General features: G+C 47.4%; 1 protein-coding gene across 1 annotated transcript; it reads left to right on the forward strand.

The window, feature by feature from the left end:
• Nucleotides 1-347: 347 nt before the first annotated feature.
• Nucleotides 348-8,515, forward strand: SELENBP1 (selenium binding protein 1). Its single transcript, XM_066608875.1, has 12 exons — nt 348-446; nt 3,322-3,375; nt 3,969-4,081; nt 4,905-5,090; nt 5,164-5,284; nt 5,405-5,587; nt 5,688-5,869; nt 6,089-6,167; nt 7,272-7,393; nt 7,574-7,666; nt 7,742-7,860; nt 8,034-8,515. The coding sequence occupies exons 1-12, from the start codon at nt 443-445 to the stop codon at nt 8,194-8,196; spliced, it is 1,419 nt and encodes a 472-aa protein (XP_066464972.1). The 5' UTR covers nt 348-442; the 3' UTR covers nt 8,197-8,515.
• Nucleotides 8,516-24,399: the final 15,884 nt, after the last annotated feature.

Below are 24,399 nucleotides of genomic sequence, written 5' to 3' on the forward strand. Positions count from 1 at the left end.
AGTGGGGTTACCTGATTCCACTCCTATATGTTTATACACAGCGGGGCTCCCTGCTTGCACCCCTATATATACGTGTGTGTCCCTGATTACACAGTGGGACTCCCTGATTACATACATACATACACACATATATATATATATATATATATACATACACATATACACACACACACAGTGGGACTCCCTGATTACACACATATACATATATACATACACATATACACACACGCAGTGGGGCTCCCTGATTACATCCCTATATACACGCAGTGGGGCTCACTGGGGCACGTGCTTCAGGTGTCAGGATTGGTCTGGGTGGTACAAATAGAAAGTGGCGCCGCCCCTCACCACCCCCAATCCATCCTCCCCAGAATATAAGGAAGAGTCCAAAGAGGGAAGAGAAAGTTTGCTGGAGACACCTGCCCAGAGCGTGAGAGACAGCAGCATGGGTGAGAGTCTCCTGATGCCCCCTGCCCCCTTCTCTGTGCCCCGCTGAACTCTTCTCCCTTCTGACTTTCCTGTGTTCATGGTGCAGTTGACTGCAGGCATGTGAGCAGGTTGTGCAGGTCGAGTGGCCTGTGTGGTCAGGGTTATCACACCTGCAGTAGCCTTGTATGTCCCAGGGGTGTAATAAGTTATGTAGGTTGTATTGTGCTGATATTCCTGCTGTCATTAGCTGCTCATCACCGCTCAGTGCAGGTGACTGCCTCACAAGCAGTTGTCAGTGTGCAATTATTACCTTGTTACCACTGAGATCCCGTTTGCCTCTAGCTGACGGCTCGCTACTACTCTCAGGAATCAGGCATCTATAATGCAGGTAACTGCGCCCGTGTGCTGGATGAATCGGGTAGATGAAACCTCCTCCTATTTATGTGGAGATCTCTTTGGGTTGCTTTGCTCTCCTCCATGTCCAGTGTAGTGTATACCTTAGTGGTTTTTATTTCATCCGTGTGAAGTTGATAGACAACATACAGATCCATATGTAACATACCAGACTGTGGGTTTTGGTTTTTTTTTAACCCCTCACGGACTGAATGAAATGTATGGCATGCACTATTCTGTACTCTTAGGTTGGGTTCCACCGGGACGGAAATCTTGCGCAAGGTTTCAGTGTGTTTCGGAGCAGTTTGACAACCCCCCCGGTATTCCGTTGCGGCTTTCTCTCCCCACTGACAGTGAGGCCGCAACAGAGAAAAGAAAAATGGACAAGTTGCGGCTGTCAATCAGACGTTGCAATGCCGGTTCCACCCGGTGTTGGCGCGACGGATTGGCCGCCCCGTGTTGACGAGATTTTTTGCAAACTCACCCACGTGGCTGGCTAATACCCGGATTAGGAGCCGCAGGTGGATTACCGCACGGAATTTCCGCTGCAAATCCGTCCTGTGTGAACCCAGCCTAACAGATGACATCTGTCCATTTAGGTCTATGGGAAGAGAAAAAAACCCGCACAGCACTCAGATGCTGCCTGTTTTAAGAAATACAGAAAAAATGCTCCTGTTCATGGGCTTTTTCTTCTTTTTTTTTTGTCAGAGGTTGGCCATTCCAAAGCACGACTCTCCCCACCATTCTATAGCTGACTTTCCTGCGTACTTTGCGTCGTCTTGTTGCAACGCTGGAAGGCAATGGCGCAAAGCACAAAAGGTATTAGTGTATCTTGACGCCACCAGAAGCTAGGGGTTTGACAGGTGGAATGCCCCTCTCACACCCCTAGCTCCCAATTGGGTCAAGGCACGAAGGTCCTAGCAGGACAGTGTGCATAAATGCTGCCATGTTACAGCTATAACATGGCAGCATTAAAATGTAATTATGTAAGCCTAACAAGTTATTTTACTCTCACTGTAAGGTCCCCCGCTCCCAGCTGCCGCCCTCTTCGCTTCTGTTCAGCCGCTGGAACAGCCTGGTGCCCGCTGCCCTTCTGAGCTGCTGCTCTTCCGGCGTGGCTCTCTGCTCGGTGGACGTCACTCCCCTGCTGACAGCTGCCGCGCTGAGTGCTTGTGCTCCACCGGCAGCACAGTCAGATCCCTGCCGCCCAGTTCTCCGCTGAGAGCTTGCGCCATAACCGTTAGTGCTCGTCCGTCGGGAAAGCTGTCTGAGGTGTGGAGGGAAGGCTGCCGGCGTGTGGTCCTGCATAGCACTGTCTGTTCCCACTGAGGCTGCAGCGCCAGTGGCCCTCCAGCAATGCCAACTAAGATGGTGGTGGGGAAGGCAGCCGCCGTGTGCTCCTGCATAAGTCTCTGTCCCCCCAACCATGCAGCAGCGGCTGGTATGTGAAACAGAATTTGGGTGGGTGTGCCTCTTGTGGTGCGCCGCCGGCTGCGCTGGAAAAGCCCGCTGTATGCATTTTGCCTGCACTTGCGCCCCGCTGTATCTTTTTTCCCTGCACTTTTAGTGGCCTTCCAGGACCTACTTGCAAGGCTGCTGTGCAGCCAATCAGCATCAGGGGGCGTAACCCTCTGTCAATCTTGGCTCCACCAGCACTTCCTGGTGGCGTCAAGATACACTAATACCAGCACAAAACCTCTCTTCAGCTTACATCCTCCTGTAAGATGTGCTGATCCACCTGAGAATTCAATATTCCTTCAATGATCACAAGGCATCCAGACCCTGAGGAGCAAAGAGCCCGAAACCATGATGTCCCCTCCGTCATAGTGCCAAACCATGATGTCCCAAACCACAATGCCCCATCCAATGTACTTCAGTTGGATGGGGTGTGGAGTTGCTGTGCAGTGTTCCTCCTCCTTAGCATTGTGCCTATGATTGAAAAAAAAACAAAAAAAACCTTCCACTTTCTCATACATCCATGAAAGGTTATGAACAGAGGTCTCTGCAGTCTGTAGACTCTTCTATATGTCCTCTGCTGTTCTTCTTGGGTTCCTTATTTCAAGCTTACCACCCCCCACACTACTGTGGTCTTGGGGTGATATAGCATGATACTCCCAGGGTGAATAGAACCATCCTGAATGTCCTCCTTCTGTAGAGATCACTGGGGATTGATGTACACCTGTGTCTTTTAGATTTTGTAGCCTTTTTCTGCCTTCCTATGTCTTATGAGCTGACAGTTACTTACTTTGGTCAATGTGAGTCATGTCTCAATAATTGAAGAACCGATCTATCAGTAACCAGGCTCTATGCCTTTATTTAATGGGTAAAGCCCCTGTGACACCCACACTGCCATCTCCTCTCCTTCATGGGAACACCTTTTACCAACTGTCTCTTGGAGTAGTCATTAAAGGGATGATTGGCTCTAAACCCCAATGCTGAGGCTCACAGCCAATCATGGTTGGCTTGCAGACTTCTACTCCTTACATATTGTCTTCTTTACAGCTCATTGTGGATCATGTGGTCCCGGATACAAGAGTCCTCTGGACGCCATGAAAGGTAAAGGGTGCTTGACATAGCCACACTACAGATCTGACGGTATCTGGAAGCCTATGATGATCTATCTCATTCTCCAGCCTGCAGGTGTTCTATGGAGGGGATGCCGCTGCAGTGTCTCACTGCTGTGAGGCTGCATGCTGCGAGAGGGGATAGGGAGCAGGAGGGGGGAGGACTAAGCATGGTGATGAAGAGAAATGAACACTTACAAGGAGTGTAGAAGGAAAATGTCCCAAATCGCTCCACATCTATACCTGCAGAAGGAGTGAGGGGGATTCCTATAGGTGGGATTCTTGGACTATCTGAATAGTGACTGCTTCATGCACTGTAATCTCCTGTGGTCTTGGGGTGGTGGCTCCAGAAGCTGCTGCTTACATTCATGACTGATATGTATATGGGATCTATAGAGGTATCCTGTGAACATACGGTATGTAAACATACACCGCGATCCTGACCAGAGGAGCAGATATCCTCCATCCTGGTCTGCTAAACACCAGGCTGTTGAGTCGCTCACACAAGTGGGGGATGAGGGTCCTGTTGGTGGCTGCTCTACTCTGGGGTCTCCTGTAACATTGTTCTGTGACCCTCATGTCTAGGTCCCCACGAGGAGTTGATTTATGTGCCATGCATCTATCGCAACACTGGGATTAACAAGCCGGACTACCTGGCCACTGTGGATGTGAAGCGGAATTCTGCACATTACTCCCAGGTAACAAGCGTGTCTGCACCAATCAGTTATACATGTGCTTTACATACATGGATGGTATTTGCTGTCACCTAGAGAAGGTTCTAGACCAGGTGGATGTGATGCTAATATCTGATTACAAAAATAGAAAAGCTGTGGAGCAAACTGTGTTTTTAACCCTTTGAATTCAAAATTGGATTGCAGAGTTTCCTAGGGGGCTTTCTCTTTCTACCATTATACAATGGCGCCATCTGCTGGCTAGAGCCAGTACTGCAGTATGTGACATGCCAGAGAGGCCCCCGACAACAGAGCGACCAGTAATCTACAGTAAGAATGTCGCAGCTGTACAGCCTTCAATCAGAATGTCTTTAGATGTCAGACAGTGGATTGGAAAGGGTTAAGGGGCTGGGGCTGGTAAAATATCTGGGGCCCAAAGGCTTCAAAGAGTTGAAGAGAAAAGTGTGAAGTCTCACTAAAGTGGCGCTGCTGATCAGATGGTTCCACTAAATGGTCATTTGGAGCCCACTACTATCTCCTGGTGCTCCCTAGATAGGCTGACAACTCCTTCTGGCACCACTAGGGCTTTTGGGTACATCCTCCAGCCTTAACAAGGTCTCACCCAGCCTGATTGATGAAGGGGCCTACCCCGAAACATGCATCTGTTAGTTTTTAATTGATTTAATAAAAAGTTAGAACATTTTATCCCACTGTCTGTTGGAATTTATTGGGGAGCAGCTTCTAAATGCCAGTATTGTATCTCCACTCACTAATATCGAGTGGCAGCTCTGCGGGTGAGTGTAAATTTTGGCTGTGAGCGTAGCTGGTGACCCTTTTTTCCATATTCCAGGTCATTCACCGTCTGCCAATGCCCAATGTGAATGATGAGCTGCACCACTCCGGCTGGAACACCTGCAGCAGCTGCTTTGGAGATTCCACTAAAGTGCGGGACAAGCTGATCCTGCCATGTCTCATCTCTTCCCGGGTCTATGTGGTAGATGTGGGCACTGACCCGCGAGCCCCTCGTATTCACAAGGTGGGTGTTATCTGATGCCTCCCAGGACTGTCCGCACTCTCCTGGGTGACTGCTGTATGTGATTTCCCTGCAGGTGGTGGAAGCGGACGACATAAAGGAAAAGTGCGGACTGGCGTATATGCACACCTCTCACTGTCTGGGCTGTGGGGATATTATGATCAGCACCCTGGGAGACCCTGAAGGGAATGCAAAAGGTGAGGGTGCCACTTATGACATCGTCATCTGAGTGCTGATCATGATGGCGTAAAAGGATGGGATGTTATCTTGGAGTCTCCTCACAGCTTTGGTAACTTTCCTTCTGCTCCACATCTCAGGAGGCTTCGTCTTGCTGGATGCAGAGACGTTTGAAGTGAAAGGAAACTGGGAGAAAAAAGGACAGGCGGCACCATTTGGCTACGACTTCTGGTACCAACCACGGCACAACGTCATGATCAGCACAGAGTGGGGAGCCCCTAAAGCTCTCATTGGTGGATTTAATCCAGATGATGTAGCAGCAGGTAGGATAGAGGACGGCGGCCACGAGCTGCTTCTCACTCCATGTCGGATGAATGAGGGTGCACTGTGCGGTCCAGGTCTTGTGTAGCTTCTGTTTTCTAGGACACTATGGCCACCACCTTCACGTGTGGGACTGGAAGACGCACACTCGTATACAGAGTCTGGACCTAGGAGATGACGGGCAGATTCCCCTGGAAATCCGCTTCCTGCACAACCCAGATGCTGCCCAGGGATTTGTCGGCTGCGCCCTCAGTAGTTCTATATTCCGCTTCTTTAAGACAAAAGTGAGTTTGAGGAGAGACTCTGGAGTTTGGGATTGTGGGCTATGCAGCCTTCCTGTGGGGGAACGCTTGTCGAAGAAGGGGTATGTTCCTACAGCTCCTCCATGACCTGCCTTGTGGGCACCTTGTAGGGTGGGTGAGGGGTCTGCTTCACACAGAGTACCCTGATCTCTCCTGGTGACATACAAGGCATCACTGACATCTAATGTCTCCTGTTCTCAGGATGGAAAATGGGCTGCAGAGAAGGTGATCCAGGTGCCAGCCAAGAAGGTGCAGGGGTGGGCACTACCTGAGATGCCAGGTGAGTGGCTGTGTGGAGCGTCTGGTACATGAGACCAAGAAGGTAGGACCAGCCTTGTCATCACTGTGGCGCTTCTCCATCTTGTCTTATGCCCCTCTCACTTGGGCACTGCTGGTTCAGTGTCTGCTGCAAGAAGCAGTGACCATGTGATGGGCAGAGTAGATTTTGTGGCACTGAGCCTGAAGCTGGATCCCTGCCATATAGTACAGCACGAATGAGCTTCAATGGTGGAGGGGGAGTAAGCTTTATGCTCATATACACCTACAACATAATAAACCTTGGCTGTCTGTACCCGAGATGGCTCCCAGTGTCCCGTAAATCTATACAAGGTCTCGTCTCGCACATCAGTATTTAGATATCTGCTGCATGATGTCCAGGATGCCCCTCTTCTCGTATGCCCCCACGTACTGGGATATATATTAGAACAGGATGTCACCCCACAGGCTTCAGGGATAGCTGTCATGGATGGGACAGGGAAACCGCCAAAAATCCCGCCTCTATCACCGATTTGTCACAGATCGACTATTCTGAGTGCCTTGCTGCTATGACCACGTGTCACAGCCGAGCCTTCGATCGGTATGATATGCCTCCCATATTTCTGGTCATGATTTTACCTAGTCATTGATATCAAGCATGACGCATAAATTATAACCAGTTATGGGGATACGCAGTTTGAGGGTGTTCTGGGGCCCGAACTGAAACCTGTGGGTATGTGTTTTTGTTTTTTTTTGTTTTTTTTTTCAGCTGGGCTGCCCGATTCTGAAAATGTTATATTGGGGTGGGACCCTCACACAACTAATATTTCAAGAAATCTTTTTCCTTAACTTGCATTCTGGCTCCAAGGTCTGTGAGAATGCAGGATGAAGCTGATCCGACGTCTGTCGGATTTCTTCGGTTTGTGTTGTCGAAATCCCCATTTACTCGTATGGTGGTAGATTTGCATTGTAGAGTCTTGACTCGGCCTTACTGATGCCCTCAGGAGCAGCCTCCTCTGCTGGATGCAGTGCTGCCCCAGTAACCAGTCAGGCTGCTGGTAGAATGACAGGGGCGCTGTTGGACGGTAATGCTGGGGTGCATTAACCCTCTGTCTGCCCTTCTCTACAGGTCTGATCACGGACATCCTGCTGTCATTGGACGACCGTTTTATGTACTTCAGTAACTGGCTTCATGGTGACATCAGGCAGTACGACATTTCTGACACCCAACACCCAAAGCTGGTAGGACAGGTGAGCGGTGGCAGGAGCCCCCAAGGCATCTTGGGACATCAGGCAATGGAAGCATTTCTTGCAGTGATGTGGTGATTGCTTTAGGAGCCTTGTATTCCAGGACTGGTGCTCCTCGGATCCCAGATAAGGCTGCAGCTGCTCTTGCCTCCATGTTCTCCAACCTGTTCGTCTTCTCTGCAGATCTTCCTTGCGGGCAGCATTCTGAGCGATGGTCCGGTCACCGTGCTAGATGACCCAGAACTAAAACATCAGCCTGATCCAGTGATCGTAAAGGTGAGGGATCCTCAGCCCTCCAGCTCCATGCCATCCCGCAGATCACAATGTCATCTCCTGTCCTGTGTCTTATAGGGGAGGAGAGTCCCCGGGGGTCCTCAGATGATCCAGCTCAGCCTGGATGGGAAGAGGCTCTATGTGACTACGTCTCTGTATAGCGGCTGGGACAAGCAGTTCTACCCTGACATGATCTGGTAAGTGACGTGTGCGTCTGCTGGTGGATACTCCATGGTGTAGGTACACACAGATTTCTCATTAGTTCTATAGCTTTATGGTGTGCTCATTACCGGATCCATCCAGGGGAAGATGTTCATTTGTATGTTACTGATGTCCCAGCGGTGTCTGATCTGTCCCCTCTCCTCCACAGCAACGGCTCCGTCATGCTGCAGATCGATGTGGACACTCACAAGGGAGGTCTCAAGCTGAACCCTGACTTCATGGTGGATTTTGGGAAGGAGCCACATGGTCCAGCCTTGGCTCACGAGTGCCGCTATCCAGGCGGAGACTGCAGCTCTGACATCTGGGTCTAAAGCGCCTCACTCACCCCCTCACTGCTCTATATGATTCCTCCAACTCTCTAATGTGGTGTACTACTACTCCCAGCAGCTCTGATCATTCCACTCATCCACTTGCCTGATTTATTGCAGTTTATAAGATTTCATACTGACACACACACAGAAATTGATTATGGGAAGGGATGGTGTCAGTGATGCATCATGTCCACAGCTCTGCTGTTGCCCTCGGAGGCTCCTACAGTTGCAACATCCAGGCGGCCACCATCTTCTAATCTGTAGGGATCAGTGACTAAACGTGTCTTTCGTGTTTTTATGATAAATGTTCACAGCAGAAGTACAATGTGTCATGTGGTTATTATATCTGGTGCAGCAAGTGAACGTTAAATATTCTAAACTGCAATATTATGTAGAGACCGGTCTCTAAAGGCCTCATGTCCAAGGGGAAAAAATATGCCCATGCAGATATCTGCAGCGGATGCACTTTAAATTTTATTTTTCCTTGGCATGTGGGAGATCCATTGAGATAAGAGGACAACTGAGCCCACCGGCACGTGATCCACGCTAAAACAGAGCATACTGCGTCCCTCCATGGGGCTGCACCACCATTCATCGCTTCCCACCTGGCTGTACCCCACCCAGCGCGCTCACTCCGATCCGCTAACACGCTCAGACTAAACACACCTCTAATACAAACCTCACATGTTTGCCTCCAGGACTTCACCAGAGCTGCACCGACCCTCTGGAATGTATGCTGTTCCTGGTTACGTGATTGCCGTTATCCAAGGAAAAAAACAAAAAGTTGAGGTTTCATCTTCCTTAATGATGTGATTGGTGAGAAGAGATGAAACGTCTTACCAGAGGCATTCTGCATTTGAACCCCGGTGCAATCATCCTCCACGGACCTTCCTCCAACTTCTGTGCATGCCCCCGTCGGAAAGACGCCAGACACCTGCGCAGGGCCCGGGAAAGGCCAGAGAAATTTTACCCCTTCCCTCCATATGACGTAAGGGTACTTCTCGCAACATGATGTACCCTTAAATCATGTCGTTAAAGTTTTACCACGGCGACACAGTAGTGATGACTGCTGAGATAGTTAGCAGCCAATCACTACTTGCGGGCTGGGAACCAATCACAGCAGTCCCTCCCTCATGATCGCTGTTATTGGTCAGAGAAGCGGTCACTGACCAAGCCCGGCAGGCTATCGGCAAGCATCGCAATGTCTTTCCGTAGCTTGTAGAGAGAGCACCTACTGTGAAAAAAAGAGGTAGTGTAGCTGTGACCTGTAGTGTGTATGTCAGTGTGAAGAAGAAAAAAATTCCTGCTGTATTCCCATTTTGCAGTCACCCATCCCGTTATTAGTCAGTGTAGCGTATAGTTAATTCGTGTTATGTCGTTTCTTTATTTCTGACCCTGTCCCGTGGTCACCCCATCCCAGTGATCCCGCAGTGTCCTGTCCAATAAAAGTTTTTTTCGGTGTGCCCAATAAATTTTTATATTACTATGGCCTGCAGGAGGTTCACTGCAGAAGAAGCGTATGCAATGATTGCATCAGACCCAGATAGTGGGATGACCCCACTTATCTGGCATTATTCACTGCCTCATCATCCTTATCAAGTGAATCTGAACTCCCTGCACCCCCGAGAAGGCGTCCAAGGACTGCCACTGCCCCCAATGTATCTGATGCTCACTGGAGTACCCCTCAAAATGTTAGGCCCCAGATCCCTGACTTTATTGGGAACCCAGGAATTCAATTTAGTACACAAGGGCTCAGAGGGAGGGACTTTTTCAAGTTTTTTTTTTTTTTTTTTTTTTCAGAAGAGCTTATTGCCCACATAGACACCCAGACCAATTTGTATGCCCAGTATTTTATACAAAAAAAAATCCCAATTCCAGCTAAGCAAGACCCGATAGATGGACTCCAGTGGATGCATTAGAGCTAAAAAAATTTGGGCGGCTTATAGTAACTATGGGGCTAGTAAAGAAGCCAACGATCAGGGCGTACTAGAGTACAGATAGTTTGTACCACACCCGAATGTTCCGCATGTCAAGGACGCGTTTTGAAAGTATCTTAAAAATTCCTACATTATAATGATAACCGACAGTGCCCCCCCAGCGATCACCCAATTGTGATCGGTAATATAAAATCAGGGCTGTAATAGAGTATTTTACCTCCAAGTTTGCCCAGGCATATACCCTAGAGATAAATATATCTGTAGATGAGTCCCTGGTACGCTTCAAAGGGAGGCTAAAATTCCACCAGTACCTGCCCAGTATGGCGTGAAATTGTACAAGCTGTGCGAAAGTACATCGGGGTACACCCACAAGTTCCGCATTTATGAGGGGAAGGAGACCGAAATTGATCCCCCGGAATGCTGGGAGTAACAGGAAAAATTGTGTGGGAACTGGTGCACCCACTATTAGACCAGGGTTACCATCTGTACCTGGATAACTTTCATACCAGTGTCCTCCTGCTTCAGAGCCTCGCTTCCAGAGGAACAGTGGCATGTGGCACTGTTCGGAAAAATCAAAAAAGCCTCCCTAAGACGCTGCTTGGGCAACTGCTCAGAAGGGGTGAGAGCCGGGCCCAATGCAGCGACAATGTATTGTGCGTTAAATATAAGGACAAGAGGGATGTCCTTATGTTGACGACAATACACGGCCACAGCAGTACCCCCTGCCCAGTACGAGGTACCAGTGCAGAGACCCCCAAACCAGACTGCGTCCTCGACTATAATAAGTACATGGGAGGGGTCGATCTATCAGACCAGGTACTGGAGCCCTATAGAGCCATGCGGAAAACACGGGTGTGGTACAAAAAAACTGGCCGTACAGATGGCACTGTATAATGCTTACAGTGCCAGGGGAGGGGGGGGACCTAATATTTGGGGACCAGGAGGTGGGGGAGCAGCCTAGTAGTTCTGGAAGCGAGGCCACGAGGATTGTACCAGGGCAACACTTTCTCGTGAAATTCCCTCCACTGCGACGAAGGGAAGGACCCAAAAGAGGTGCAGAGTGTGCTACAAACAGGGGATAAGAAAAGACATCCTATACCATTGTGAAACGTGCCGCACACAACCCGGCCTCTGTATAAAAGATTGGTTTAAGATCTACCACACGTCCCTGAAATTTTAATTTTATTATTGCCCTGACGTACTCCGCACAGCTTGTACATAAACCACATGCCAAGTCCTTCCCTTCTGAGTCCTGCATCCAAACAACAGTTTACATCCACATATGGGGCATATCCGTGCTCGGGAGCAATTGGGTAACGCATCATGGGGTACTTTTTCTCCTTCTGGCCCTGGTAAAAAAATAAAAATAAAGGGCGTAAAGCTGAACATTACTGGAAAAATTTGAATTTTTCGTTTTTAACTCAAATTGTTAAAAAAAATTCCTCAAACACCTATGGGTTCAAACCGCTCACTACACCCCTTGATAAATTCCCTGAGGGGTCTAGTTTCCAAAATGGGGTCAGTTCTTGGGGGTTTCAAAGGTACTGGTACCTCGGGGGCACTGCAAACACTACATGGGGTCTGAAAATTATTTCAGCAAAATCTGCATTCAAAAAGCCAAGAAGCGCTCCATACAACAGGCTACGTCCACATATGGGGCATTTCTAAAAACTGCGGAATCTGGGTAATACATTCCAAGTTTTGTTTCTCTGCTAACTCCTGCTGTTTTATAGAAAAAAAAAACAGTTTTCAATTGAAAATCTATAGAAAAATGGAACAGTTCTAATTTCTGATGCCTCTTCCTTTAATTCCTGTAAAACATCTAAAGGGTTAATAAACTTCCTAAATGCCATTTTGAATACTTTGAAGGGTGCAGATTTTAAAATGGGGCAATTCATGGGGAATTCTGATATACAGGCTTCTAAAATCCACGTCAGAACTGTATTGGTCCTTAAAAAATTCAGATTTTGAAATTTGCTAGTAAATGTGAAAGATGACTGCTAAATTTATATACTTTGTGGAGTCCGAAAAAAAATAAAATAACACTTAAAACATTTTCACAGTATAAAGTAGACTTGATGTCAGATTTAAAAAATAAGGCTTGGTCCTTAAGCCCAAAATAGGCCATGTCCTTAAGGGGTTAAAATCTCCTTGCTCCCAGTGACCAAAGGTCACCGAGAGCCTGGGGCAGTGAGTGGTGGCCTTGTTGAGCGGTCATGGCCATGTGATAAAAAGGTAGCGATTAGAGATGAGCGAACACGTTCGGCCCCGCCCCTTTTTCGCCCGAACACCGAACTTTGCGAACACCTCGGTGTTCGGGCGAAAAAGTTCGGGGGCCGCCGTGGCAGCGCGGGGGGGTGCGGCGGGGAGTGGGGGGGAGAGGGAGAGAGAGAGGGCTCCCCCCTGTTCCCCGCTACTGCCGCCCGCGCCGCCGCGCATCTCCCCGCCCCCCGGCGGCACCCGGACACTTACGCGCGAACACTCCAGTGTTCGCTAAAGCCGGTGTCCGGGTGCGGATGTGTCCGTTACGGACACGTTCGCTCATCTCTAGTAGCGATCTACCTTACGCCGGTCTCAGACGACCAGATAGAAATTGAGGATCCCGCATGCGTCTGATCCGCGGTAATACGCAGATCAATCAAAGGCACGGATTACACAATTCCGCTCACATTAGCGGGTCGGAATTACGTAATCCCCTCGCAGAAAACAGAAAGCAGCAGATTCTATTTTATCCCGGATATCCTCAACACACAGCCCATTGTGCTCCATGGTCGCGGATATACCAACAGCCCATACGTAACTACATTGTATACGGGCTGTGGGTACCCGGGTCATCGCTGAGCGACGGCACAGGAAATATAAACAAGAAAAGGTGTACTGCGCATGACCAACTGTGTGAGTACACAGTCATGCAGCAGTGCATTAAGCGGCTGTACGCAGGGTCACAGCCGGGCTTACAGCTGGTATCCGCTGAGGGCCTCTACAAGCAGATTCCACATCCGGCCGTGTGAGCCTGGCGTTATTCAGACCGCTACCTGTAATCCGTATTTTACAAGAAGCCCCGGGAACGCTCGCCTTCCTGCAGTTCCAGGAGCAGCCTGTTGAGCGCCTTCTATGTGAGACCCCCCTCCTCATCAAGCTTACAAAGCCTCACAGAGCGCCACTTTTTACACCCCATCCCTCATGATGAGGTCAAGAAATACCCCCCAAAAAAGCAAGAGAGGAGGAGGGATACACCATTTTAGTGCCCCATGTGCCCATCCCAACCAAGCCCCCCTAACTACCCCTGTCTTCAGACATACCACACAGTTTACATTATTACTTTTATCTAAGATTTAGGGAATTTCAAAAAGGAGGGAGAATTATTTTTAGGGAGTCAGTTTTTTCCCCCGTACAAGTGGGCAATGGGGCCTGGAGTTTATTCAGTCGTGCCCTGAAATCCAATAGGTGTTCCGTCCATTATAGGCCTGGCCATGTGTCCAGTAAGTAAGATTAGGGCCACAATGGGTATGTTTCTGAACACGGGACAAACAGGGGTATCCATTTTGGGGTGAAAGTCTTCATTCATAGGTGTGCTGTACAAAAAAAAACCCTGTTTTTAAAATGACACAATTGCGAAAAAAATGAAAATTCTAATTTTTTTCCTTCTACTTTGCTTTGATTCATTGAAAAACGGTGGGGTCAAAATACTCAGTATACCCGTAGAGGAATTTGTTAAGGAGTCTAGTTTTCAAAATGGGGTCATTTGTGGTTTTTTTTAAATAGTTTTTGCCACTCAAGTCTTCATTCCTATGTACGCTGTACAAAAAAACCTGTTTTTAAATTGACACAATTGCCCAAAAAATGAAAATAGTAATTTTTTCCTTCTGCTATGCTTAGATTCATTCAAAAACTGTGGGGTCAAAATACACATAAGACCCCTACATTAATTTGTTAATGGGTCTAGTTTTCAAAATGCGGCCATTTGTGGGGGTTCTCCATCATTTTTGTGGCTCAAGGGCTCTACAAGTGAGCAATGGGGCCTAAAAGACCTTCAAGTAAAATGTCTGTTCTGAAAGCCACTGGCTGCTCCTTTGATTTTGGGCCCCGTTGTGCATAAGATTAGGGCCACAATGGGTATGTCTCTGAACACAGGACAAACAGGGGTATCCATTTTGGGGTGCAAGTCTTCATTCATATAGGTGCTGTACAAAAAATACAGTTTTTAAAATGACAGAATTGCCCAAAAAATTTAAATAATTAATTTTTTCTTTCTGCTTTGCTTGGGGCTTTCCTATTTCTTCAGATTCCTACAAGTCAGCCATGCACTGCAGACACAATTCCCATCTCCTGCACCCGCTATATCACACTACCCCCTTATAGGTATACTATGCTCCCAAGGTCCACAGGGCCTCATCCAGATTGTACTCTCATCCAATCACAACAAAGAGATCTCGCAATACTTCCCCGGCACTGCTGAAATGGAAAGCTCTGATACCATCCTTGACAGATGACTCTTTCCAAGATCTACTAGAATCCCCTCTATTTGTTTCCCCCGCGGCTAATAACAAAATGATACAGTTATACATTGTACACCAGTGCTACCTTACTCCAGAGAAGTTGCTGAGAATGGGTGGATCTTCATCATCTAAGTGCATCAGATGCCCACACGACTCTGCTGACTTTTTCACACGATTTGGGAGTGTCCAGTTATTCGAGGCTTCTGGAAAGAGGTCACGGAGCTCTTCTCTGAGGTTTTCGAAATCCCTGTCCCTACTAGCCCTGAAATATGCCTCTTCGGGATGCTCGATGAGGAAACTTGGCAGGAGACTTTGGGGTCTACGGTGCAGTTCCCCACTAGCTTCCTACCCTCCACGCTTACTCTCATCCTCCATTTCAATGATTCAGAGATGCCCTCATTAACAAGCACATTTCGGGACTGGAACCAGAGGCCCACTAACAATGGGTCTAAACTCCTTTACTTTCCCTCTATGTAGAGACTTATGCTATTGGGGTGAATTGCCCTCTTTGTCATATGTTCTCGGCTGTACATTAATCTGTCATGCCTTTTGATGTATTATAATTAGCACGCTTCTTTAAGGCTGATGCTCGGTCTTGTTGAGTAACTGATTACTTGACCGAGCACCAGGCGGGGGAGGGGGGGTGAGGGTGGAGCGGGGGGGGGGGGGGGGGGGAGAGTAAGAGAGATCTCTTTCTCTTTCCCCCCCGCGCCCCCCCCCCCTCCCGCATGGTGCACCATGCTACTGTTGGGTTACTATTATTATTGGGACTACTGTGGGGTTGTTATTTTTACTGAGGCAACTGTGGGGCTTAATGTTATTACTGGGCTACTGTGGGGTTTATATTATTACTGGGGTTACTGTGGGGTAATATTACTACTGGGGCTACTGTGGGGTTAATATTACTACTGGGGCTACAGTGGGGTTAATATTACTATTGGGGCTACTGTGGGGTAATATTACTACTGGGGCTACTGTGGGGTTAATATTACTACTGGGGCTACTGTGGGGTAATATTACTACTGGGGCTACTGTGGGGTAATATTACTACTGGGGCTACTGTGGGGTTAATATTACTACTGGGGCTACTGTGGGGTAATATTACTACTGGGGCTACTGTGGGGTTAATATTACTACTGGGGCTACTGTGGGGTTAATATTACTACTGGGGCTACTGTGGGGTAATATTACTACTGGGTCTACTGGGGGGTAATATTACTACTGGGTCTACTGGGGGGATTAATATTACTACTGGGTCTACTGGGGGGGGGGTTAATATTACTACTGGGTCTACTGGGGGGGTTAATATTACTACTGGGTCTACTGGGGGGGTTAATATTACTACTGGGGCTACGGGGGGGGGGGGGGTTAATATTACTACTGGGGCTACTGTGGGGTTAATATTACTACTGGATCTACTGGGGGGTTTATATTACTACTGGGGCTACTGTGAGGTTAATATTACTACTGGGGCTACTGTGGGGTTAATATTACTACTGGGGCTACTGTGGGGTAATATTACTACTGGGGCTACTGTGGGGTTAATATTACTACTGGGGCTACTGTGGGGTTAATATTATTACTGGGGCTACTGTGGGGTTAATATTATTACTGGGGCTACTGTGGGGTTAATATTATTACTTGAGTCACAGAGACAGATAAATTCTCAAAAATTCAAACAATTTTCACTGAAGTGAACCTACTCAAAATTAAAATACAATATAACTTTTATTATATTAATCTACGTGGAACCCGCTACCCACTACACAGACAAATAAAAAATGAATTCTGGTATAGTGGCATATTTTCCCAGATTTTATGTAGATTTAGACCAAAGAATATAATCAAGATATTTTCTTTCATCCTAATTATTGATATGTCATGCGGAGGATAACTATCCAGATAGGACCAGTAGTCAGAATAGGGATGCTAATTAGAGATGAGCGAACCTACTCGGCCACGCCCCTTTTTCGCCCGAGCACCGCGATTTTCGAGTACTTCCGTACTCGGGCGAAAAGATTCGGGGGGCGCTGTGGATGAGTGGGGGGTTGCAGCGGGGAGTGGGGGGGAGAGGGAGAGAGAGAGGGCTCCCCCCTGTTCCCCGCTGCTACCCCCCGCTACGCCACGCCTCCCCCCGGCGCCCCCAGAATCTTTTCACCCGAGTACGGAAGTACTCGAAAATCGCGGTGCTCGATCGAGTAATTACTTGTATCCTGATTTTCCTAGGTGGCTTACTCTTTTTCTGCCGTTATACAACGGCGCTATCTGCTGGCTAAAACCAGTACTGCATGAGGTGACACGTTGGATAGGCTCCGACAGCAGAGAGGCTGGCAATATACAGTAAGAGAACCCCGACGGACGTCTTCAAACATCGGAGCTGTACAGCTTTAAATCATAATGTCTTTAGACGTCAGACAGTGGATTGGAAAGGGTTAAAACATACTTGTTCGGTTACTAAATTTCTAAATGTTAAAAACGCACCACAAGTTTGCGCTTCTTGCGATTTTTGTGTGATGCGTTTTTAACATTAGAAAGTCCCATTGACAATCATGTTAAAAAAAACACAAGCGGGTAAGCGCCCTTCGGCCTCGTTCACACTGGCGACAAAGTTGCATGATTTTGTTGCGTTGCTACAAATCACATGTATGTGAAGCTCTTGCTTTTCTATGGGTTCCTTCACATATGCAATGTTTTGTAGCATGCGACAACCCTACACAAAATTCTCGCGGGTCCGGTGAAATGCCCGCAACCCATGCAGTTTTGTAGCCCTTGTTTCACTATGGAACCTTCCTCTCTGTTGCATGGCATCACACAAAATCCTACTGCCAAAGCCCTAACCTAAGCCCTAACTGCAGGAAGCAGCTTCTCCCCGGGTCCCAGCACTGTTCATCTCTTCTGGCCGGGGATTAAAAAGTCCCCGCCTCCTGGAAGTGCTGGCTGTGATTGGCTGAGACTTAGTCAATCACAGCCAGGCTCGATGAACGAATCACAGCCATTCATCGAGCGCTGGCTGTGATTGGCTAAGCTTCAGCCAATCACAGCTCCCACTTCCAGGAGGCGGGGATTTTTCAATCCTCAGCCAGAAGAGATGAAGAAGAAGACTGCCGTGGAACCCAGGGCAGCGCTTCTAGGTGATGTATACTTTTTTTTTTCTTTCTGCAGCTACAGCATATTTTCGGGGTAGGACTTATATTTCAAGAAAATCCTTGCATGTGGTGCTACAAAGTCGTGGTATCTCCGCCACAAATCACAGCGATATTGCACTGACCAGCGATGCGATATCGCTGCGATTTTCTCGCTGCAATGCCCTGTCGCCCGTGTGAACAAGGCCTTACTGACACCTACTAGATAATATGAGTACTACAACACTGACAGACTACAAAATACCCTCTACTGTCATAAACTGGACATGATAAGTACTTCAAAACTGACTACAAGATATACTGGATAATATTACAGAACACCCTCTACTGCCATCTTCTGGATAATATGAGTACTGCACCACTGACAGACTACAAAATAACCTCTACTGCCACCTACTGGATAATATGAGTACTGCACTACTGATAGACTACAGAATAAACTCCACTGCACCCTCTTGTATAATATAAGTACTGCGCCACGGAGAGACTACAGAGTAAGGGTGAACACCCATTTGCGTTTTTCCCGTGCGGTTTTTTCACGCAATATCGTTGCCTTTTTTATCGCGATTGTCAATGGGACTTTCTAATGTTAAAAATCCATCGCACAAAAATTGCAAAGCACCAATTTGCGATGCATTTTTAACATTAGAAAGTTCCATTGATATTCGCATTAAAAAAAAAACAGCGATATTGCGTGAAAAAAACACGCAGGAATATTAGTACTTCACCACTGATAGACTACAAAAACACCTTTACTGCCACCTACTGGATAATATGAGTACTTCACCACTGACAGACTACAGAATGCTCTCTACTGTCACCTACTGGATGGCATTAGTACTACACTACTGATAGACCACAGAAAAACCTTTGCTGCTGAGTCCTGGATAATATGAGTACTGCACTATTGACAGACTACAGAATAACCTGTACTGCCACCTACTGGATAATATAGGTAGTGCACTACTGACAGACTACAGAATAAAATCTGCTGTATGAAACCAATATTGCACCATTGTTAGACTACTACCGTGTTTTCCCGAAAATAAGACAGTGTCATATTAATTTTTGTTCAAAAAGGTTTAACTTTTTTACATGTATAGCTGCCTGGACACTATTTAAATTTACTTTTTTAATTAACTGTTAGCATGGCTTACTTTTGGAGTAGGGCTTATATTTCAAGCATTCTCAAAAAGCCTGAAAAATCATTTTGCATCCTCAAAAATTCAGGAAAATCATGCTGTCTTATTTTCAGGGTATGTCTTATTTTCAGGGAACCGGGGTAATACCCTCTACCACCACCTACTGGATAACATAAGTACTGCATCACTGTCAGACTACAGAATATCCTCTACTACCACATACTGAATGCTATGAGTACTGCAAAACTGACAGACTACTACAACATGACCTCTACTACCATCTACTGGATGATATCAGTAATGCACCACTGATAGACTAAATCTACTACCACCTACTGTATGACAGAAATACTGCACCACTGATAGACTACACAATAACCTCTACTGCCACCTACTGGATGATTTCAGTACTGCACACTGATAGACTGCAGAAAAACCTCTATTACAATCTACTGTATAATATGAGTCCTGCGCCACTGACAGACTGCAGAATAAACTGCACTGCCACCTACTGGAAAATATCAGTACTATACCACTGATAGATGACAGATTAACATCTACTGACAACTACTAGATAATTTGAGTACTGCACCAGCGATAAATTACAGAGTTTAACCTCTACTGCCAACTATTAAATAATATGAGTACTGCACCACTGATAAACTATAGAATAACCTCTACTGCCATCCACTGGAGAATATAAGTACTGCACCACTGACAGATGAAACATAATCTCTACTGACAGCTACTGGATAATATCAGTACTACGCCACTGACAGACGACAAAATAAACTCCACTGCACCCTCTTGTATGATATAAGTACTGCACCAAAGAGAGACTACAGAGTAACTCTAATCCCTATGGTAGATAATATCAGTACTGCACCACTGATAAACTACAGAAAAACCATTAATGCCACCTACTGGATTATATGAGTACTGCAAAACTGACAGACTAACCATTAACATCTACTGCCACTTACTGGATGATATCAGTAATGCACCACTGATAGACTACAGAATAATCTCTGCTGCCACCTACTAGATAATATGAGTAGTGCACCACTGACAGACTAAAGAATATTTTCTTCTGCCACCTACTGGATAATATGAGTAGTGTACCACTGATAGACAGCAGAATAATCTCTAGTGCCACCTATGGTACGATATCATTGCTGCACTACTGACAGACTACAGAATAACCTCTACTGCCATCTACTGTATAATATGAGCACTGCAGAATAGTGCTAGAGTTGCAGGTGCAAAGCTGACCAAGGGCCACATCCATATGGATTTGAACTACACAGTGGCGAGAAAATCTTGCGAGATTTGTGCGTTGTGAGATGCGCAAATCTGAACCACATTAATTTGAATAGGGTCATTCACATTAGCGATGCTTTACTGCATAGTCCTGCGATGCGATGCTACGTGCGAAACAAATCGCGGCATGTCTGGAACTGGCTCGTGTGACCCGTTTTGCTATGCCGCCCCCAGGTCCTGGACGCTGCTTTCCTCAGTACAGCTTGGTGGGACACCCCTACAGCAGTGAGTATAGCAGGTACCTAGACCCTCTGTCAGAGTCCATGACAATCGCTTGAGGAGACCTAAGGTCTCTGCTAAGCACAGTTTGGGAAACCCTGCTATAGTCTATCAGTGTGCAATACTGAAATCATCCAGTAGGTGGCAGAAGAGGTTATTGTGTAGGCTGTCAGCAGATGGCAGAAACACCAGTAGGTCAGTTTTTGAGAAGTTCAGTTTTAGGTAGAGCGAAGACAGTATTAGAGCTGAGAAGGGAGAGAAAAGTATCAAGGAGCCGTTTAGAGTTGTGAGATAGTAAGGGGATGAGAGAGGTGAAGTAGACTTGTTTGGCATGGTGGAAGGCGAGGTTGTAGGTTCTGAGCATGAATTTGTAGTGGAGGATGTCTGCGGACTTTTGTGACTTTCTCCACAGCCGTTCAGCACACCTAGAGCACCGCCGGATGAAGCACGTTTGAGGTGTTAGACATGGTTGCCACGGTCTGCACCGGATGGCTTGGGTCACGAGGGGCAGTGCCACTTCATCCAGGGCAACGTTTGAGAGTGGTGCTGTAATGTGCAGCAGCCAGGTCAGGCAGGAGAGGAGAGAGATAGGGGACAGAGAAGACTGTAGGGAATCAGCAAAGTATTGGGTGTGAACGGCCTGAAGGTTCCAGTATTTACGGTATGTAGGAGGGTCTGGAGAGATGCTAGAATGCTTGACAGAGAAAGAGAGGAGGTTATGGCCTGAGAGCGGGAGAGGAGAATTAATGAAGTTGGAAGCAGAGCAGAGACGGAGGAAGACCGTACCTCAAACGATGGGAAAGTGAGTGAGGGTACCGGGGGGATGACTTGGTAGGTGCATTTCGGGGAGAGAAGAGCACCACCTCCTCCACCACACCTGTTTTCCGACCTTTTGGTATGGGAGAACTGCAGGCCATTGTAAGATAATGCAGCAGGGTAGGCCGTGTCAGACTGCTGTATCCACGTTTCTGTGAGAGCTAGCAGGTTTAGGGATTTAGCCGTGAAAAAGTCATGAATGGTGGGGAGTTTGTTGCATTCTGACTGGCAGTTCCAGAGCTCACATTTAAAGGAGTCAGGGGAGGGTATGCAGGGGCTAGTAGTTAGGCTTGAAGGGTTTCTAAGTGAGGCAGCTAGGGGTAATAGTTAGGAGCACTAAAATGTGGACCAGGATTGGGAGAAATATTTCCCGCTGATAGTAGCAGCAGGATAGAGAGGGTGAGCAGGTGGATAGGAGATTTGTGGGGGCGGCTGTTATGTTTCTCAGTGGCTTCAGGGGAAATGAGGCGTAATAAAAAAGTAAAGAGTGTTTGTGAACTGTGCATGGGCAAGGAAAGGATCTGATGTGAGAGGGTCTGATATGAATATGCAGCAACCGAGAACCAGGCCTTCAGCCGAGGAGACAGCGGGGTACAAGCTGACAGCGGATCACAGTGGCTCTACCGTCTCCTTTCCAAAAGACTGAAGTATAGCTCAGCTTGGACACTAGTAAGGGAGATAAGATTTCAACAGATTTGATAACTACAGTTCAGTTCTAGATTATTGTCGTGACGCCAGTGTCCCTAAATAAGTCATACGTTACTCGCGATAAATGAGTTCACAGTCAAAAAGTACTTTTCAAAACCAGGGACACATGGTTGGTTTCCTTTTACTCATGGTCCAACTTTGAGTTTCCAACACAGGCAAATTACTTGTACTTCTCAGCATGAAGATACAGGCTTTGGGACAGATTTCGAGCTCTACCCTTTTTAAACACATTTGACAACAGAAGGTTCTTTTCCCAAAGCACACACATCCTCAGTTGCTGTTATCTGAAGGACACTTTCTTGTGTTACACGGTCTTTCAAATCACTCCCACTTTAGCTGTTAGCTGTAACAGGCTTCTTCGCTTCCCCTCTAGATGCAGTTCAGCGGGGGCACGTGCGGCTCTTGCATTCCCATAACAAATCTTAAGCAGCATCTCCTGTGCTTTCATTCCGGGAGAAGACATGCCTTCTAGCAGCAGAGACACAGCCGAGGCGTAGCTCCGGCAGGAGCATCAGCCCATCTCTCCTGCGTGCACCTCCATCTCCGACCACCAACATCACTCTTCTTCTTCAACACTCTCACCAACAAACTCCTCCCCATTCTCCCAAACCACCAATCACAACACACTGAGGGGACAGGGAGACAAACAAATTTACTTAAAGACAAACAGATTTATAGATGATGCAGGGACCCCTACTATGGGTCACTTCAAATAGAATGCACCAAAGGTGGGCTTTGGAAGTAGGGTTTAAAGTTAATAGTAAAGATGAGGATAAAGGCTACAATAGTAGTGATGGTGGTGAAGTACAAGGCATTTCAGCAGATTATGTGGCCTACTTGTCTCCTGCCCTCTTGAACTGCCAAGTATAACTGCATAGGCCATTTTACCTAGCTCACATCATAGAGGTCACACTCATGGCTGCTATACATGTGCCACTGAGGGTTACACTAAGTTTATAGTATATGCTAAAAAACCTATAAGACTGCAGATGAGAGTGGCTAGTTATATTGCATTAATTGAGCAGCTGGGGCCAGTATGACATGGCCAATGATCCGTGGGAAGGGAGGAGGAAGGCGGTATTAGTGTATCTTGACGCCACCAGGAAGTCCTGGTGGAGTCAAGATAGATGGGGGTAACGCACCCTCAATGTGATTGGCTACACATGTGCTCATGGTCTAGTTCCTGGAAGGCAGTAACTGTAGCCTAGCTGCAGAGCCCCGGTACCTTTGGAGAGGTGTTTGCTCATGAGCACCAAGGCACCGGACAGAAGAAATGTGAGGCCAGCTGTGGAGTGCCGGTGCCTTAGGAGCGGTGAGTGCTCATCACCACTGGCCAGAAGAAATCAGAGGTGCGACACTAGCGCCGGCTGCCCAGCTCTCACTGCCACGAACCTAATAGCGAGCGCTGAGCGGGGGAGCGGCCGTGAGGGAACATAGAGGCGTTGGGCGTCAGGCTCTCCCGACAGAGCCGGATAACACATGCAGGCCCAGCGACAACATCGTGGTGAGCAGGGGAGCGACTGTCAGCCAGCACAGACGGAGCAACAGCTGCCGGCTAATGCAGCAGTGAGACAGGGGGCCGCCCGGGAGCCAGGAACGGGCAGTACCCTTACAGTGATCACCTCACACTGCACTTTGCTTTATGGCTGCCTCGCAGTCTCACGGTTACTTCGCTTCTAGCCTTACATTACAAGATGTGAATGCTGGCATGCAACTGCGGTAACATGCCATCATTGACAGCTCATAATGTATGGCTAAGAACCAAAGTAACCGTGAGGCTAAGGCTGCAGGGCAGCCATTAACCTATATGCAGTGTGCAGCTAGGACCTTTGTACCTTCACCCTATGGGGAGCTGGGGGTGTGAGAGGGGCGTTCCTACTGTCACACTCCTGGCTTCCGGTGGCGTCAAGATACACTAATACCGAGGAAGGCTTATTGCAACAAACAAACCATCACCAACAACACTAAGAGGAGACATAGAGGTGGCAGATGATGCTGTTGGGGGGAAGTGTAAAGCCAAAGTGTATATAAAACAAAATTCAATCTAAGCAGGGAACATACCATTGACAAACAGTTACAGTATGCAGTGAACATAAATGCGCAGCATAGAGGATATCAGCCGGAGTTCAGCTCAGTTAGGACAGTAGACATGCCATTGACGAACAGTATTGCTATCATAGAGCAGATGGTAGTAGATTTTATTAGGTAGTCTATCAGTGGTGCAGTACAGATATCATCCAGTAAATGGCAGTAGAGGTTATTCTGTAGTTCATCAGGGGTGTAGTACTCATATTATCTAGTAGGTGACAATAGAGATTATTCTTTCATCTATCATTGGTGCAGTACTGATATCATCCAGTAGATGGCAGGAGAGGTTATGTTGTAGTCTGTCAATGTTAGGTTGTGGTGCTGGGTCCTG

Source organism: Eleutherodactylus coqui, chromosome 6 (genome assembly GCF_035609145.1).
Source record: "Eleutherodactylus coqui strain aEleCoq1 chromosome 6, aEleCoq1.hap1, whole genome shotgun sequence".
NCBI classification, from domain to species: domain Eukaryota; kingdom Metazoa; phylum Chordata; class Amphibia; order Anura; family Eleutherodactylidae; genus Eleutherodactylus; species Eleutherodactylus coqui.